Source organism: Podospora pseudocomata, mitochondrion, assembly GCF_035222375.1.
Source record: "Podospora pseudocomata strain CBS 415.72m mitochondrion, complete sequence, whole genome shotgun sequence".
Lineage (NCBI taxonomy): Eukaryota > Fungi > Ascomycota > Sordariomycetes > Sordariales > Podosporaceae > Podospora > Podospora pseudocomata.
In genome coordinates, this window is record NW_026946362.1 from 38749 (window position 1) to 57013 (window position 18265).

General features: G+C 29.7%; 4 protein-coding genes and 4 non-coding genes across 8 annotated transcripts, besides 7 other annotated features; all 8 read left to right on the top strand. All coding sequences in view use genetic code 4, as the record gives it.

The window, feature by feature from the left end:
• Positions 1-113: 113 nt before the first annotated feature.
• nad4 (NADH dehydrogenase subunit 4) lies at positions 114-1673 on the top strand (the record flags this gene model as incomplete). Its single annotated transcript has 1 exon — positions 114-1673. The coding sequence occupies one exon, from the start codon at positions 114-116 to the stop codon at positions 1671-1673; it is 1560 nt and encodes a 519-aa protein (XP_062738731.1).
• Positions 1674-2946: 1273 nt separating this feature from the next.
• Positions 2947-3099, top strand: atp8 (ATP synthase F0 subunit 8; the record flags this gene model as incomplete). The annotated part of the gene is made up of 1 exon: positions 2947-3099. The coding sequence occupies one exon, from the start codon at positions 2947-2949 to the stop codon at positions 3097-3099; it is 153 nt and encodes a 50-aa protein (XP_062738732.1).
• Positions 3100-3436: 337 nt separating this feature from the next.
• nad1 (NADH dehydrogenase subunit 1) lies at positions 3437-8958 on the top strand (the record flags this gene model as incomplete). Its single annotated transcript has 3 exons — positions 3437-3577; positions 5399-5890; positions 8488-8958. The coding sequence occupies 3 exons, from the start codon at positions 3437-3439 to the stop codon at positions 8956-8958; spliced, it is 1104 nt and encodes a 367-aa protein (XP_062738733.1).
• Positions 3578-4999: a mobile genetic element.
• Positions 3578-5398: a mobile genetic element.
• Positions 5891-7066: a mobile genetic element.
• Positions 5891-8487: a mobile genetic element.
• Positions 8048-8368: a mobile genetic element.
• A 672-nt stretch (positions 8959-9630) lies between the features above and the next one.
• trnI(gat) lies at positions 9631-9703 on the top strand. The gene has a single exon. It is a non-coding gene; the product is annotated as a tRNA-Ile (tRNA).
• Positions 9704-9863: 160 nt separating this feature from the next.
• Positions 9864-9949, top strand: trnS(tga). The gene has a single exon. It is a non-coding gene; the product is annotated as a tRNA-Ser (tRNA).
• A 286-nt stretch (positions 9950-10235) lies between these two features.
• On the top strand, positions 10236-10309 carry trnP(tgg). The gene has a single exon. It is a non-coding gene; the product is annotated as a tRNA-Pro (tRNA).
• A 156-nt stretch (positions 10310-10465) lies between these two features.
• On the top strand, positions 10466-18261 carry rnl. Its single transcript has 3 exons — positions 10466-12389; positions 13883-15298; positions 17704-18261. It is a non-coding gene; the product is annotated as a large subunit ribosomal RNA (ribosomal RNA).
• Positions 12673-13668: a mobile genetic element.
• On the top strand, positions 15700-17154 carry rps3 (ribosomal protein S3; the record flags this gene model as incomplete). The annotated part of the gene is made up of 1 exon: positions 15700-17154. One exon carries the CDS (start codon positions 15700-15702, stop codon positions 17152-17154), a length of 1455 nt encoding a protein of 484 aa, XP_062738734.1.
• Positions 17158-17520: a mobile genetic element.
• Positions 18262-18265: the final 4 nt, after the last annotated feature.

Here is an 18265-nt window from a genome sequence, read left to right on the forward strand (position 1 = left end):
TTAATTAAAAAATTAATTAGGATTTTTTATTTTTATAAAGTTCAAGGGGCTAACCTTGAAGGTAATTTTTTTTTTATAGTAGGGTAGTATATTTTAATTTGATTTTTATTCAAATGTCAGGATTGTTATATGCTCTATTAATTATACCTATGATAGGTATTTTTTTTATTTTAAGTTTTGATAGTTATAATTTTAATATTACTAGTAATAACAGTAATAGTGGGAGTTTTAGTGAAGCCGGAGCTGGTAAGAATAGTGGAGGAGAATTATTAAAAGTCCTCGTAATAAATAATGAATTAAATTTTTATAAAAAAATTGCTTTTATAACTACAATTATGAATTTAATTGTATCATTAATAATTTATATCTTGTTTGATTTTAGTACTAATCAATTTCAATTTGTACAAGATGATTTGGAATTAAGTGTTTATAATATATATTTAGGGGTGGATGGTCTTTCAATATATTTTGTATTATTAACAACTATAATAATGCCTATAGCATTAATATCAAATTGAAATTCAATAACACATAATATTAAGGCATATTTAATAATAATATTATTGCTGGAAACTCTTTTATTGGCCGTATTTTTAGTATTAGATGTGTTATTATTTTATATATTTTTTGAAAGTATATTACCGCCTTTATTTATATTAATAGGTTTATTTGGATCAAGTAATAAAGTAAGAGCTAGTTTTTATATTTTTTTATATACATTGTTAGGATCATTATTTTTATTATTATCTATTTTAACTATGTCTTCTTTAATTGGTACAACATATTTGGATGTTTTATCAAAAAGTAATTTTGAATATACAACTCAAATATTTTTATTTTTAGGAGTATTTATAGCTTTTGCTGTAAAAACTCCTACAGTTTTCTTAAATAGTTGATTATTAAAAGCTCATGTAGAATCGCCCTTAGGTGGAAGTATAGTACTTGCAGGTATTGTATTAAAATTAAGTTTATATGGTATATTTAGACTAATCCTACCTTTATTACCTAAAATATCTTTAAATTATACTTCTATAATTTTTAGTATAGGTATTATTACAATAATTTATGCCAGTTTTAGTACATTACGAACTATAGATATAAAAGAACTAATTGCTTATAGCTCAGTATCTCATGCTGCAGTTTATTTAATAGGTGTATTCAGTAATATTATTCAAGGGATTGAAGGTGGTATACTTTTAGGTTTAGGACATGGATTTGTGTCAAGTGGGCTATTTATATGTGCAGGAGGTGTATTGTATGATAGATCTGGTACCAGAATAATATCTTACTATAGAGGAACTGCTCAAGTAATGCCATTGTTCTCCATACTTTTTTTCATTTTATGTTTAGGTAATTGTGGTGCACCTTTAACTTTAAATTTTGTAGGGGAATTTATGTCTTTATATGGAACTTTTGAAAGATTACCTTTATTAGGTCTATTTTCTAGTTCTTCTATGATATTCTCGGCCGCTTACACTATATATATGTATAACCGTATAGCTTTCGGTGGTTCATTTAGTAAATTCTTTGAAGAAAATATTGGTGATGTAACTAAAAGAGAATTCTTTTTATTATTTACTTTAATAATATTTACTATTATGTTTGGAATATACCCATCCTTTATTTTAGATGGCTTACATTATAATGTAACAAGTTTATTGTTTGGTGTTTAGAGTACTTTGTTGCTGTAATAAATAACAAAAGCAACTGTTTTCGTTTTTATTTTTTTTTTTTTATTTTTTTTACGAGGTATCTAAAAGATATCGAAAGCCGTCCATACAGTTCTGACATTAAGCCCCTTATGAGTGCAAATTCATAGGAGGGAATTCATTAAAGATTTTAAGCTATACAGCTACTATCTCAAATTAGAAAAAACTAATTTTAATTAGTGAAGTCCTGGAAATGTGGTTAAAAAGCAGTTTGATGTTCGCGCTAAGCTTGATAGAAGAGTAAAAAACTCTTCAAGCTTAGCTTGAAATTGTTATGTTATACAAAAAAAATTAGATAAAATTTTATTTATCCTCCTCGTGTACTAATTGATGGATGAAAATTAGTAAAAAGAGTACCTCGGAGAAAACCGGAATCCTAAGCCTGGTGTCGAGCTGTGAATTTGAGAGGGTAACCGATCAAACAATAAACTCTAAGTTAGAAAAAAATAAATAAATAAATTCCGGGAATTTTCCAATTTTCCTGCGAAGCCGAGGGGTAATCCTCAATTTTTAAGAGCTCGCGCCTAATAGAGTCTTTAAAAAGTGTATGACACACATACTCCATAGTACAAAAAATATTGTAATAAAGGATACCTTTGACCTAGGCAGGCTTCTAAATCCTCCGGGATATGAAGTAGAGCTCGAAAGTAATTATACGAATCACTTCAGGCGCAAGCTCGACCCCATATCTCCCACTACATCACTAACCACTATGATAAAAAGATATCTTCGGATACTTATGAAGTTATCTGGTTAGGTTATGTATAGTTGCGATGTGCTGAGAAGAAAGTGGTATGTTAATACGGAGCGAGCTTGCGCCGCGCCACATGGTTATATAGGTTGGTTTGGGATACCCTATGGGATAATTTAGAGCATAATATAAAAAATGAAAAGAGTAAGGTACAGGTCAGGACGTAGAATCACGCCGTACACTGCGAACTAACTCGTCACAAAAAGCTGGCTGGAGGTATCTAAAAGATATCGAAAGCCGTCCATACATGCTTCGTCTGCTATATATTGTGCTATATATAGCGCAATCTCCTCCCTCCTCCTCCTCCTCGCACACACCATATCATGCTTGTGCCTGCTTGAGGTGCAAGCTCAATATTTACATCTTCCTATGCTCTGGCATAAGTTTAAATTAGTATATAAGGCTGCGCAAGCTAAAGCTCTTATTATTTAAACTTAGAACTTGATACTTTTATATCAGTATTATTTCTATTTTTTCATAATTTATATGCCTCAATTAGTCCCATTTTATTTTGTTAATGAAATAACATTTACTTTTATTATACTTGCTATAACTGTGTATATTTTATCTAAGTACATTTTACCTAGATTTGTTCGTTTATTCTTATCTCGTACTTTTATATCTAAACTTTTAGGGTAAATAAAAAGGCTACTGCTCCTGCAGCTAAGCGCAAGCTAAAGCTAAGGAGCTCGCACAGGCAGGCTGGCGGCTACGCCGCAGGAGCAGAGGTACAAATTGAGGATATTGGTCTTTTTTGGCGCTATACGTAGCGCGGCGCCATATACAGCGCTATATATAGCGCTATATATAGCGCAAGCTCCCCCTCGAGCTTGCGCCCTCCTCATATTATATAAACATATGAAACCTCATACTCATAACTAACATAGAGAGTTATCGTTAATGGTAACATTTCATGAGGTTACTTTTTTATTAGCACTTTTTTTTTGATTATGTTTTTAATTTTTATATCTTTATTATGTATTATTCTATCATTATTTCATTAATTGAGGTTGTATTGGTATTAGTTCCTGCCCTTTTAGGTATAGCTTATGTTACAATTGCGGAAAGAAAAACTATGGCAAGTATGCAAAGAAGATTAGGTCCTAATTTCGTAGGTCGCACACACAGCGTCTCTAGTTCTTTTAAAAAATATTATCATACTTCTACAACTGATAAATTAATAAATGGTTTATATTTAAACAGAAAAGCTCCTATTAAGCCTTTTAAAGACAATGTAATTAAAACTTGTGAGGATTTATTGTCTCCTTCGGATCTTAAGACTTTTTTCAGAAGTATTAAAAGTAAAGGGGGTATATATATATTTACTTACAAAGAAAATCCTGAGATTTTTTATATAGGAAGAGCTAAAAATTTTATAAATAGATTTAAAGCTCATCTTAATATAAATTTACAAGATAAATTTCATATTTTTGCTAATGCTGTAGGTTGAGATAAATTTCATTTTTCAATTATTCAGATTTGTAGTTTAGATATTCAAAAAGAAAGAGAGAATTATTATTTACAAAAATACTTACCTTTATTAAATACAATATATAAAAGTGAGATGTATACTATACAAAATTACGGCTCTTTACATGAAATATTAAAACTTAAACAATTAGAATGAAACAAAGATAATAAATATTCAGGTATACCTGTCTATTTATATACTTATAGTGAAGGATCACTTAAGGATAACTATATCAAATTCGAGAGTATTAATAAATTATCTCAATATTTAAATATAAGCAGAGAAACTATAAATATTTATTTAAATACTTATGTTCCTTATAAAAGCAATATTTTTTTAACTGATTTAATAGTAGATTTTGAATTAATAGACAAATTAGTAAGTGATAGCATTCAAGGATTAGATTTAGATCGTACTATAAGTAAAAAAGTCTGAGTTTATTCTATAGATACAAAAAGTAATATTGTTAAAAACATTTATAATTCTATAGGTGAGACAATTAAAATTTTAAATGTGTCACATAATTCAGTAAATAATCACTTAGATAAGTGAATACCTGGTGGTATTAAAAACAATTATTTATTTAGTAATGAATTGGATAATTTAAATATAGAAAGATTAAAAGAAGTTCATTTTTCTAGAAAACATAATAACCTTAATGTTTGAATATATGATGCTAATACTTTAGAATTAATAGGTAATTTTAATAGTATAAAAAAAGCAGCAGATTATTTTAATGTAGATTATAGATCTTTAATTAATCATTTAGATACTAAAGAAGCTATAAATAAAGGAGGTAAATTTATATATTTATTTAGAAATGAGTTAGATACAGAAAATTTAAATCTTTTATCTAATAAATTTAATAAAGTTTCTAATATGACAACTAGTACTTGAGTATATAAATATGTAGATGATAAATTAACTTTAATCAATGACAATAAACCTAGCTATATTTCTAAATTATCTTTATCTAAAGATTTAAAAATAAGTGTTAAAACAATAAACAAATATTTAGATTCAAATGAATCATATAAAGGGTATTATTTTTATAGTATATGTAAATAATAGTAAAAATAAAGCGTAGGAAACTTTATTTGGCCTTTAAACCATCAAATTGACGGGGAAGCCTTAAAGCTATTTAGACTAAGCAAATTAAGTAATTAAGTTGTGGCTCGAAAGAGGTATAGTAACACATAAATAGATGCACGAAAGGAAATAGGTAATCCGCAGCCAAGCCCCATATATTTATTGTATAAGTAATGGTGTGCAGTTCATCGACTAGACGGTGGTTGGTATTATTGTTCACATAATACTTAAGATATAGTCAGACCCTATCCGAAAGGATACAGGAATATTTATATAATATTCTGTTAAATGGATAATATTTTTATTATTCAGGGAGAAGGCCCCTGCCTAAATCTACAGTATGATTTTTTTTTATACATGATTAAAAGGGGAGATTCGTATTATGGACTACTTCAAGCCTTTGCCGATGCTTTAAAACTATTATTAAAAGAATATGTAGCACCAACACAAGCTAACATAATCTTATTCTTTTTAGGTCCTGTTATTACATTAATTTTTTCTCTTTTAGGTTATGCAGTAATACCTTATGGACCTGGTCTAGCTATTAATGATTTTAGCTTAGGTATTTATTATATCTTAGCTGTATCTTCATTAGCCACGTACGGTATACTATTGGCTGGATGAAGTGCTAATAGTAAATATGCTTTTTTAGGATCCTTAAGAAGTACAGCTCAATTGATTAGTTATGAATTAGTTTTAAGTTCTGCTATACTTTTAGTAATTATGCTAACTGGAAGTTTAAATCTTAGTGTTAATATAGAATCTCAAAGAGCTATTTGGAATATATTTCCATTATTGCCTGTATTTATTATATTTTTTATAGGTTCTGTTGCTGAAACAAACAGAGCCCCGTTCGATCTCGCAGAGGCTGGTTTAAAATATCATATAATCTTAGCTTATTATTATATTACAACCGTATTTATTTCAATTACTAGATTAATAATTATTAATTATATTTATAATATCACTATTATAAGGAATATTTACAATAATTTTAGTACACTACGTACATTTTACAAATTACACTATGCATCTGGAAAGGTAAACTTTAAAACATTCATAAAATTATATAGTTCCTTAACTCTCAAAGATAGTTCACTACACCCTGAATGAATAACAGGTTTCACAGATGGGGAAGGTTCCTTTGGTATTAAGATCTATAAAGCTAAGGGCCACAAACTAGGATGAAGATTAGATCCTTTTTTCCAAATTAAATTAAATGCCCGAGATCTAGATATATTATATCGTATCAAAGAATATTTTGGAGGAGTAGGAACTATAAGTTTTGAGAAAAATACGGCTAAGTATATTATTAGAAAACTTAGTGATATTGTAGATATTTTGATACCGCATTTTGAAGCTTATCCTCTATTAACTAAAAAATTTGCGGATTTCGAATTATTTAGGCAAATTATTTTAATTATAAAAAATGAATCTTCTTTAAGTGAACAAGGATTTATAAAAATTCTTAACCTTAGATATTATCTGAATAAAGGAATATCAGAGGAATTAAAAGAATTATATCCTAACTTAGTACCAGTAATGAGACCTGAAGTTCCAGAAAGAAAAATCCAACCGGAATGATTAGTAGGATTCATAGATGGGGAAGGTAGTTTTAATATAATTACAGTAGAGAAAAAGTCTTCAGATGCACCATCAATACTTAGCACTAGTTACAAAGTATGATTACATTTTCAAATAACACAACATAGTCGAGATACTACTCTCATGGAAAGAATAGTTACATTTTTTGATTGTGGTAGTGTTAAAAAAAGAAACACCGATGCTGTTGACTTTAAGTTAAATAAATTCGAGTTGTTAGAAAACATAATTATACCTTTTTTTCAAAAATATCCACTTCAAAGTGCTAAAGTTTTTGATTTCTTATCTTTTATTGAAGCTGCCAATGTGATTAAAAGTAAAAAAACTCGTCAGTGAACTGCAGAAGAATTTGCTAAAATTCAAAATATTCAAAGTAATATGAATAAATACATCAAAGAAAATCAAAACAAAAAACAGGACGATGAAAGTAATAAAGGTAAATAACTACCACGGTAATGGCCATATTTAATGCAGTATTTCGTATGTACTTCGCAGGACTGGCATTTAATTACTAATAATAGTTACAACTAAACTTTATTTACTCTCGAGGGCTACCAGCCTACCCTCAGCCACCGTTTTTTATTCTTTAACCTTCTACTATACTACGTTAGTGGTATGTATGGAGAGCTCTAAATAATAAATTTTTTGGTGACGGCCGAGGTATCTTAATTTTTTTGTTAGGTTATAGATTTTTGATTAGCGTTAAGATAGTATAAATATTGATTTAGCTGAGGCTATTGAGTAAACAATACGATTCGGTCTCGTAAAAAATTGCTATATGCTGGAAAACCCTCGATCTAAGATCGAAGACAATCAGCAGGAAACCAAAGTAATTTATTAATATTTTAATAGTTACGAGTAGGATCCTCAGAGACTATACGCAATAATTAAGTAAAAAATATTGTACTTAATAAGATATAGTCCAACCTTGCATGTGAATGTAAGAAGTATGTATAGGGATTAGGTTTACTCAGCTATAATAATAGCAAAACAAATAATTACCTTCGTAAACATTTAATTAATGCACGAAGATACTATTCTACTTATTCTGATTCATCTCCAGATCCTATATCTACTCCTTTACCTCTAAAAATTTTTAGTAATTTAGATAATAACGAAGTAATTATTTCTTATGCTGAAATATTAAGAAAGAAAGCAGGTATTTATTGTTTTATAAATACAGTAAATAATAAAAGGTATATAGGTAGTGCTAAAGATTTGTATTTAAGACTTATTGAACATCTTGCTGGTAAAAAATCTAATATTGCTTTACAAAATGCCATATTAAAATATGGTTTAAATAAATTTGATTTTTGCGTATATGAGTACTTTACTTATCACAGTAAAGTAGTAAGTCATAAAGCTTTAACTGATTTAGAAACAAGTTATATTGAAAAATATCCTTTTGACAGCTTGTATAATTTTATGAGAACAGCTACAAGTATTGAAGGATATAAGCATACAGATGAAGCTAAGTTAAAAATGTTAAATAGGTTTAAAGATAAATCTAATCACCCTATGTATGGTAAGAAACATACAGAGGAAACCTTAAAATTGATTAGTAAACCTGGAGAATTAAATCCTATGTACGGTAAGTTACATAGTGAAGAAACAAAGAAAAAGATAAGTAATAGCATGAGCAAACATCCTTACGGAGTAGGTATATATGATTTAGATGATAATTTAATTGCAAAATTTCAAAATAATATTGAATTATCCTTTGAGTTACTCAAACAATATATCTAAAGTTACAGTAGGGAAATATTTAAATTCAGGCCTTATTTACAAAAACCAGTATAGGTTTAAAGTAAATAATAAATAATAAGATCAAGTTTTAATCTTCTTGTTTATATACATTACATATGGAATCAGAACTTGTTAGTGGATTTATGACAGAACATGCTGCAGTAGTTTTTGTATTCTTTTTCTTAGCTGAATACGGAAGTATTGTTTTAATGTGTATACTTACAAGTATTTTATTTTTAGGTGGTTATTTGTCAATAAATAGTTTAGATGTCTTTAATTTTTTTTATTCTATCCTTTTTAATATAGGATTTATTGATCTTAATTTTTTTAATATATTTTATTATTTCTATAAAGAAATTTTTGTTAATAATTCTATTATAGAAGGATTAATATATGGATTAACTATAGGATTAAAAAGTTCTATTTTAATATTTCTTTTTATATGAGTAAGAGCTTCTTTTCCTAGAATACGTTTCGATCAATTAATGGCTTTTTGTTGAACGGTTTTATTACCTTTATTATTTGCTTTAATTGTTTTACTTCCTTGTATATTATATAGTTATAATATTTTACCTGTTAATGTTTTATAGTTAACCTCTATTACCCTTAAATAAAATACTTTTAATATTTTGATTTCATATTTGAATATGAAATGGGATTTTAATCGATTTAGCTCCAGTTATCCAGGGTAGAGGGTAGGTAGGGTACTATGATTAGTACGTAGTACGTAGTGCGTAGTACGTAGTGCGTAGTACGTATGCATAGTCATAATTTAACATTAATATACGGGCTGACGGGCTGACTGGCTGGCTGGCCTACATACATAGGCGCGGCGCAAGCTCCTCCTCACACAAATGTAATAATACTAATAATTAATCTTATAGGTTAAAATATATTTGTTATATTAAAATATGTTAGCAATGTAACGTAACGTTATTATATAATAAGTATGTTAAAATATATTAGTGATGTTGTTGTAATATTAAATTGTAATTCATAATTTAAATTTAGTTTAGTTTAGTAGGCTGGCTGGCTGGCCTACATACATAGACGCGGCGAAAGCTCCTCCTCGCTATATATAAAGCAGACGAAGTAGAGAGCTTGCAGACGAAGTATAAATATCCGCGCGACGTAGTATGCATAATTCATACTTCGTCTAGTCTTTTTAATGAGGCGGGTGATTATAGTCAGTTCACTGTAGCAGGAAACATTTAGAACTCTACTTCATATCCCGGAGGGATTAGAAGCCTGCCTATTTATAAGATTCCTTGACTTAACTGGTTAAAGTGTATTTTTGATAAGAATAATATCAGCGTTCGAGCCGCTGAGGAATCAAAGAAGGTTAATTATTTAAAGCTTGCGGATATTTATACTTCGTCTGCAAGCTCTCTACATACTTCGTATGCTTTATATAAAGCAGACGAAGTATGTATGGCGGTATAGTATTAATATAATTAATATTATGGTTGTACGTTATTTACATTTCAGGGGTTAAAGAGAATTGACCGAGTGGTTTAAGGTGGCTAGCTTGAGATTAGTTATGGTTAATCTCCATCATGGGTTCGAATCCCATATTCTCTGCATGCGCAAGCTCTACCTATATTAAAATTATAAACTGAAGGGCGAGGAGCCGAAGCCCATCTCTTTATTTATTTATTTGTGTTCCATATGAAATGAAGTACACTCCTTAGAAAGTATGCAGGCGTACCTTCACTCTTGAGGAGTATGCCTGCATACAGAAGTAGGCGGGCCGAAGTATGTATCACGGTTTGATTAGTTTATAGTTTTTACCTTCATTATATAGTACTAGGGTACAAACTCTCTTTGACTAAGGTGCAGGGCGCAAGCTCTAAATTTTATATTTTTACGGGTTAGAGTCAGATTGGTTACGACATCTCATTTGGGATGGGATTATTCTGTGTTCGAGTCACAGTAACCCGATATATTTACTCCTTGTGTAACACATGTTTGTATTTGGCAGGAAAAAAAATTTTTAAGTTAAGTTAGAGCTTGCGCCTTTAAGCGTGGCGTGACACAAACTCCTCCTCATTATAGCTATACTAAGGGTATAAATACAGTATTAATTTATTGTAGAAATTATAAAAATATAAATGAATTGTATATATCTTTTATATTATATCTAAGATATACAAGTATATAAAGAGACTATTATGGAAATACGTGCTATGTATTAAAGAGAGAAATTTAACTTATGTACATGAATAAAACATATGAACTCTTAGAGAAATTATTTAATAAACGAAGTGAATTGAAATATCTTATTAACTTCAGGAAAAAAAATCAAACGAGATTCTATGATTAGTGTGAACTAAAATAGAGTAGCCTATATAAATAAGTAAAATGGCCTAAAAGCTGTTTGAATTTATGGGGAACCTTCCTCAAAGGCTAAATATAATACATGAGCGACAGTGAAAAGTACCGTGAGGGAAAATTTTTTTGAAATAGTAGTTTTATAAGCAGCTCAAGCTGATAATAAAAAGCAAGAGCGTACCTTTTGCATAATGGGTCACCAAGTTAACATTAGATGCGAGCTAATTATCTTGATTTGAAGATTGCAAGTATATTAGGATATTAAGGTACCTACTAGTCTCCATTTTTCTAAAATACTAATAAGTATCTACTAGCTTCGTTAGTGGATAAGTATATAGAGATCTAGATAAATTAGTTGTAATTAGTTTAAATACTAAACTAATTCGGTAACCTCAAGTTCTTTATGAACCTTTTTGATTTGATAGATGACATGCATAGTTAAACCGATCATTAAAATAATGAATAGTGTCTAAAGTTAGACCCGAAGCCTAGTGATCTTACTATAGTCAGGGCTATAAAGGTCCGAACGGGTTATCGTTGCAAAGATATCCGAAGAACTATGGTAAGCGAGTGAAAGACAACACTGACTAGGATAGCTGGTTTTCTGCGAAACCTATAAAAGTAGGCAGTTTAAGTAACATCTTAGTAGGTACAGAACTTTATCTCAGACAATATGTATATTCTCATATGGATAAGTAAGGCGCGGCGCGGCGAAAGCTCTTCCTCGCTATTTATCTATTTATATGAAATACATTTTATTTGTATACATCGGGGGATCGTGAAGATTTTATCGGTGAGTATGTAGACTCGGAATGACAAAGATGGTTCTTGAATTATCGGACATAGAATGCTAAGGTTGTATGTCAAAAGGGAAACAGCCCAGAACAAAGAAATAGTTAAGGTTCCAAAATTATTATTAAGTGAAATTAAGAGGGTTTTTATATAAGTCGACAAGAAGATAGGCCTGGAAGCAGCCATATTTTAAAGACCTCGTAACAGAGCACTTGTTAAATCTTAAAAGCATCGAAAATTTATCGGATCTAAATAATATACCGAAACTTTGTCCACAAATGACCATAATAAATTAAATTATGGTCATTTTTGTGGGGTAGCAGAACGTTGAGTTAATATTTGACTTTTCTTTTTTAAAGAAAAATATAGGACAACTCAAGTGATAATGGTGACATGAGTAACAAAAAAGAAGGGCTATGTAAATTATAATATAATATTATATTATATTATATGTTAAGCTCTCTCGCCTAAAGCTTATGGAAAGAGTTTTAAAAAAGTAACGGCCTCTAAGTTGATAATACTTATATTATTGCGATGAGAAAATCTAATTACTTTAGACAACATTTAACCTTCAAGGCACGGGCAAGCACCTCGAAAAATTTATTTTTTTTGAGGAGCTTGCAACCGCGCCTTGTAGGGAGTGAAAAATGTGCTGGAAAAAAAAGTAACCGATCTGATTTTCTTTATAAAACTAAGTGGGTGACACTACTCATGCATGCAAACTACTGCGTAGTCAAGCCAGCATGTAGTACGTAGTACCACTCGCTTAATTAAGGAAATAGGAGAAGGAAGTACCGTACCTAGAAACTGAAACAAGTAAGCTAGTAGAGAATACGAAGGCGTAATGAGGTAACAATCATAAAGGAACTCGGCAAACTAACTACCGTAACTTAGGGATGTTTGTCCTCCAGTAATTTAAGTATTAACACTTAAAATTGACTGGTAATATATTGGGAAAATTTCAAAAACTACTTTTAACATAGGCGCAAGCTCTAGATAAGTAGATTTGAAGCGAAGTTTATTAGTATTTGTAGTCCCGACGGCGCGGCGCAAGCTCCTCGTCGGGGCAATGCAAGCTCTAAAAAAACAATAAATTCGTTCAACGACTAAGGCGTGAGTAATACAGCAATAATCGCCTTTTAAAACCCAACTTATCTTTACCTGTAATATGCAAATAAAATAATGTCCAACAAATGAAGAATCAAGTAAATAAAAATTTTTATGAGTGAGTTGCTGGGTTTATAGATGCTGAAGGGTGTTTTCACATAAAACGTAAAATAATGTCTAATAATAAAATTCGTTATTATTTTGAGTTTGTAATTAAATTACACATAGACGATGAAGCCGTTTTAAGGACTATTTGTCACATACTAGGTGTGGGACGAGTAGTACTAAGACCTAAATATAATACTTGTTCCTTTGAGGTAGGTTCTGAAAAGGAACTACGTATTCTCATCGATTTATTGGACGAGTTTCAATTAATGGGTGATAAGTATTTAGATTATATTAATTTCAGGGAGGCTTTCTTTTTATACTTTGATCGTTCAGATTCAGTCACTGAATCTTTGAAGACCAAAATTGAAGAGATACGGGCCAACCATAATACAAAACGTGCATCTACTACTCTACCTGTCAATTATAAACGCGTAATTACTGATTATAAGTTATTAGGGTTTATAGAAGGGGAGGGTAGTTTCATCGTACAGACACGGGGGTTAACTCCTAAATTTGAATTAGAGTTAACTTCAGCTCAAAAACCCCTTTTAATAGATATTTGTGAATATTTGATGCTACGTATCCAACTAATAGCTGATGCGACACAACCTCTAAATCTACCTTCTAAAGGTGGAATTAAAATACGTGATCGTAAGGCTAAGGGTAATAGTAAACCTTCCGTGAGATTAGAAATCACAGGAATTGATTTTTTACACAATTATTTTAATGTGTTTTTAAGCAAATTAGAATTTTATTCTAGAAAGAAGGAGGATTTTAAAAGCTTTTGCTTTATTTGTAACAAATTATTTAGCAAAGCACACATTGATAATGAAGAAGTAAAAATTTTATTATTAAGGCTTTCAGAGGGAATGAATGGAGCAAGATTATCTACAAATAAACTTACAGATAAAACATTAACCGATAAGATTATTTGCAGGGATGAAGAAACTCCTGATTCTTAAGAAAAATAAAACCCTTGAATATGAGATTTATATCACATAAGGCGCAAGCTCTCAATTCACTAGTCGTGTACAGGAACATTATAATAGAAAATTTTAGCGAAAACGGTAATAGATAATGAAGACATAGTCTGAACCATGTTGTAAAATATGGAAAGTTAAAGTTAAGGCGCAAGCTCTAATTAGAGCTTTCGCCTTAATAACTGATAACAAGTTGAAGGAGGGCTCATTAGTCTCGATTAATACGAGTAAAAAGGAAGAAGCATGAAATATTGTTGTACGACTGTTTAATTAAAACAAAGCACTTTGCATAAAGATGAAAATCTAGGTATTGAGTGTGATCTCTGCCCGATGCCGGCTGGTTAACGAATTAACTATATTGATAAAAGTATGGTCTTAGAGGAACCCCCGGTTAATGGCGGCCTTAGCGTGAGGGTCCTAAGGTAGCGAAACGCCTTGGCCGTTAAATGCGGTCTTGCATGAATGATGTAACGATACAACAGCTGTCTCTATGATTGACTCAGTGAAATTGGAATAGCAGTGCAGATACTGCTTACCTCTAGTTAGACGAGAAGACCCTATGCAGCTTTACTGTTACTAATTATTGAATATGATCCCGGCTATTCTGAGTGTATAAGGTAATTGATAAAATATAATTGAAACACCTTTATTATTCCATCATATTATAATTTATTTATTTTAAATTTATCTTAGATTTTTATACTATACACTACTAAACGTGCTAGTATGGAAATCAGTGTAGCTATATGCGGAACTAAATAAGAAAGTCAACCGAAATAAATAAATCAAACTACAAGGACGGCGCTATATATAGCTCGTCGTCAAAATACGTATCAGTATGGTGTGATAAGGCAATTTTGTGGCGCAGCTACATAGCTGCACCGCTAGTTAGTTGACACCTCACTATGAAGTTACTAATTTACGAACTATAAAATTACGAAGTTAGGAACTTCGTAGTTTACTCATACCAATACAATACGTATTTATAAGGTAGAACAATTGTTAGGAGACAGTTTATGCGGGGCACAGACCCCATAAAGAGTAAATGGGTGTGTCTAATAATAAAAAAATTTATGTTTGCAATTTTTTATAGTAATCCTATATTTAATCATGTATGTTCTATTCATAGAATATAATATGAATGAATTCGATTCATTTATAATATAGTCCTTGGGTACAGTATAAAAATTATATATGTATTTTTGCAATATAATTTCCATGAAATTAGGAGGTAAGATTTTATTTATAGTGAAATTAGACGTAATAAAGTAAATATTATGAGATAGGCGCAAGCTCGAGGCACAAGTTATGGCGCAAGCTCTAGCACCTCGAGTTTGCACCTCTCTAATATTTTACTATAGTTATTATTTAGTGCTGCTGTGCTTAAAATATTTAGCGCAAGCTAAATCTAAGCCTGAAGTATGCTACGCTTAAATTATTTTAAGTGTAAGCTTTTTAATAATAAAAATGTTTGTTACTTATAAAGCTTAATGGCTTAATCTTGCCTTACTGTTTGATTAACAACAAATCTTACAGTCGCGTAAGCGGGGCATAGGATCACAAGATACAAAAAGGAGAGATCTTGGATTATTGGAAAAGCTACGCTAGGGATGTTTGTCCTTCAATATTTATATTTATGTATACGAAGTCCACATACAGACGTATAGACATACATACTACGTTAGGGATATTTGTACAGAAGTATGTCTGCATAAATATCATACGAAGTATGAAATCGGCTTACGTACGCAATAAATAATTGATAATATATTGGGTTAATTTCAAAAATTACTTTTAAGGCTGGGGTGATATATAGCTGTATACAGCTCGCTCTAGAAAAAAAGTAAATTTGAAGCGAAATTTATCTCAGCATTATAAAGCAGCTAGCTGCTTTACATAAAGATAAAATCGTTCAACGACTATAAGGTGAGTAATGCTAACAATAATCCTTTATTAATACCCAACTTTCTTTTTTTTTTAATATGTAAAAAAATATAATAAATTATACATAGCATGAATAATAAAACTCCAAAGTTTTTATCTATTTTTTTGGCGCAAGCTCTTAATAAAGATAATAAAAAAATACCTTTTAAAAGTAAATCTGAAGTAGGAAAAAGATACTTTCCCCCTGTATCTAGGGAATGAAAAAATAGTATTTATGTATTTAATAAAAATAATATAAAAAATATGCCTATTTATGATTTAAATATTAATTTATTAATTAAAAGTTTTTTTAATTTGTATTTTAATCCTAAATTTTTATATAATAAATATAGATCATATAAAACTAGAAGTATTTCATTAAATAAAATATTTGCTAGTAAGGCAGAAGTAAAACATACTAATAATAAAGCAGTTATAACTGTATATGTCTATAACAGAGAAAAAATATCTTTATTAAAAAAAATAAAAAAATTAAACAAAAATCTTTTTAATTTAATGGCTAAATTTGCAGTTATTTTATATAAGAAGGAAGGTGGCTGCACACGAAGTCTGGCTGCTTCTAATTCGGAGGATATGCAAACAAGCTATAGCTCTGATTTTAAGGATTTAGCTAAAGCTGATAACCAACCAGTAGCCCTACGAAGTCTGCAAGAAATTTTTAAATATGAAAAAACTCTAACTAAATCTTTTTTAATTAAAAACTTAAGACTTCTTAGAAAATATAAATTAAGACTAAATCTTAATAAATATAAATTTGAAGAAAAACTTTTATATAAATTGAAAAATTTTATAGTAAAATATTATAATAAGAAAGTTGAATTTAATATTGTAAATATTAGATCGGTGGTATTTCATAGTGATTTTTTCACTAATATTTTACTATCTAAATTAAAAAATAGAAGAGCTAATATATTAAGAACGATGGATACTATTTTAAATAAGGTAGTTTTACCTAAAGTAAATAGAATAATAGAAAAAAGTTTTCATATAAAAGGTATAGATTTTAAATTATTAGAAAATAAATATCTAAATACTAAAATAAGTTATATACTTAGAGGGGGCAAGCTCGATAAGAATTTATCTAAATTCTTAAATAAGTTATTTTATAACGTTATGAGTGCCGCTGCCACAGCAGCAGCTTCACACCAGTGCCTTAATAAAGATTATTTAAAAATATATGAAATAATTTTTAATTCTATAAATTATAAAAATATGGGCGGTGTAAGATTAGAAGCTAAAGGTAGATTAACTAAACGATATAGAGCAGATAGATCTCAATTTAAAGTAAGGTGGAAAGGAGGTTTGAAAAACATTGATTCTTCATATAAAGGATTATCATCTATAAATATGAGAGGTTTTGTTAAACCTAATATTGATTATTCAATACTAGCGTATAAACGTCGGATTGGTGCTTTTGCAGTAAAAGGTTGAGTGTCAGGTAAATCTTATTCTACATCAGCTACTTATAGTTCAGTTAATACGAGTATAAATTCATGGGCTGTCACAGGATTTTCTGATGCATAAGGTTCATTTAATATAACAGTTTATAATGATAATACTCGTTCTACTAGTTGAGCTATAAAATTACGTTTTAAAATTGAGTTACATAATCGGGATTTACATATATTAAATGAAATTAAAAAATTCTTTAATGGAGGAACTATCATAACGGATGAAAATAGTCAAATTAAATTTGAGTCTTTAAAAGAATTAGAGTTGATTATAAATCATTTTGATAAATATCCTCTAGTTACAAAAAAATTTGAAGACTATCTACTTTTTAGACAAGCTTATGTAATGTTAAAAAACAAAGAACATTTAACTGAAGTAGGTTTAAAAGAAATACGTAATATAAAATTATATATGAATAAAGGAAGAGTTTTAAGTTAAAAAGCAATGTGGAAGCTATAAATAAAAAAAAAATAGCGGAAAATAATAGGTTTGTATTTAGGGCGTAAACTCGTACATTAATTTTAGGTACGAGCCCCATCTGGTGAAAAAAAAATAAGAAATGAAGAAATAGTCTGAACCCTTTTGTAAAAAATGGAAATAAATTAAAATGATAACAAGTTGAACAGGCTAATTTGCGCAAGAGTGTACATAATGAGTGCGCGGTTTGGCACCTCGATGTCGGCTTAACTTATCCTCACGGATGCAGAAACTATGTAGGGTACGACTGTTCGTCGATTAAAAAGTTACATGAGCTGGGTTAAATACGTCGTGAGACAGTATGGTTTCTATCTTCTAGAGGGAATTAGAATATAACAAGGATTAATCTTGTACGAAAGGAACATGGGGTACTGTTGTATACCCAAAAGGTATGCCAATTTTATTAACCTCTGGTTTACCTGTTGTTTATGTGCCTTGTATTAATTTCTTTTTTTTCGACGTCGTACGAAAGAAAAAAAAGGAAAATGGGATGTTATAGTCACTAACTAAATAAATAACATAAGCATGGCAGGAAAGCTAAGTTAGTCAAAGATAAGTGCTGAAAGCATATAGGCACGAAGCTTGTCTTGGGATATTTCTTAAATATACGTAATATAATATTACGTCATTAGGCTTAATTTGCAAGAATCTAGAGATTTTAAGGTATTAAGTACTAATTTTATAGTAAACTATATAATTGATATAT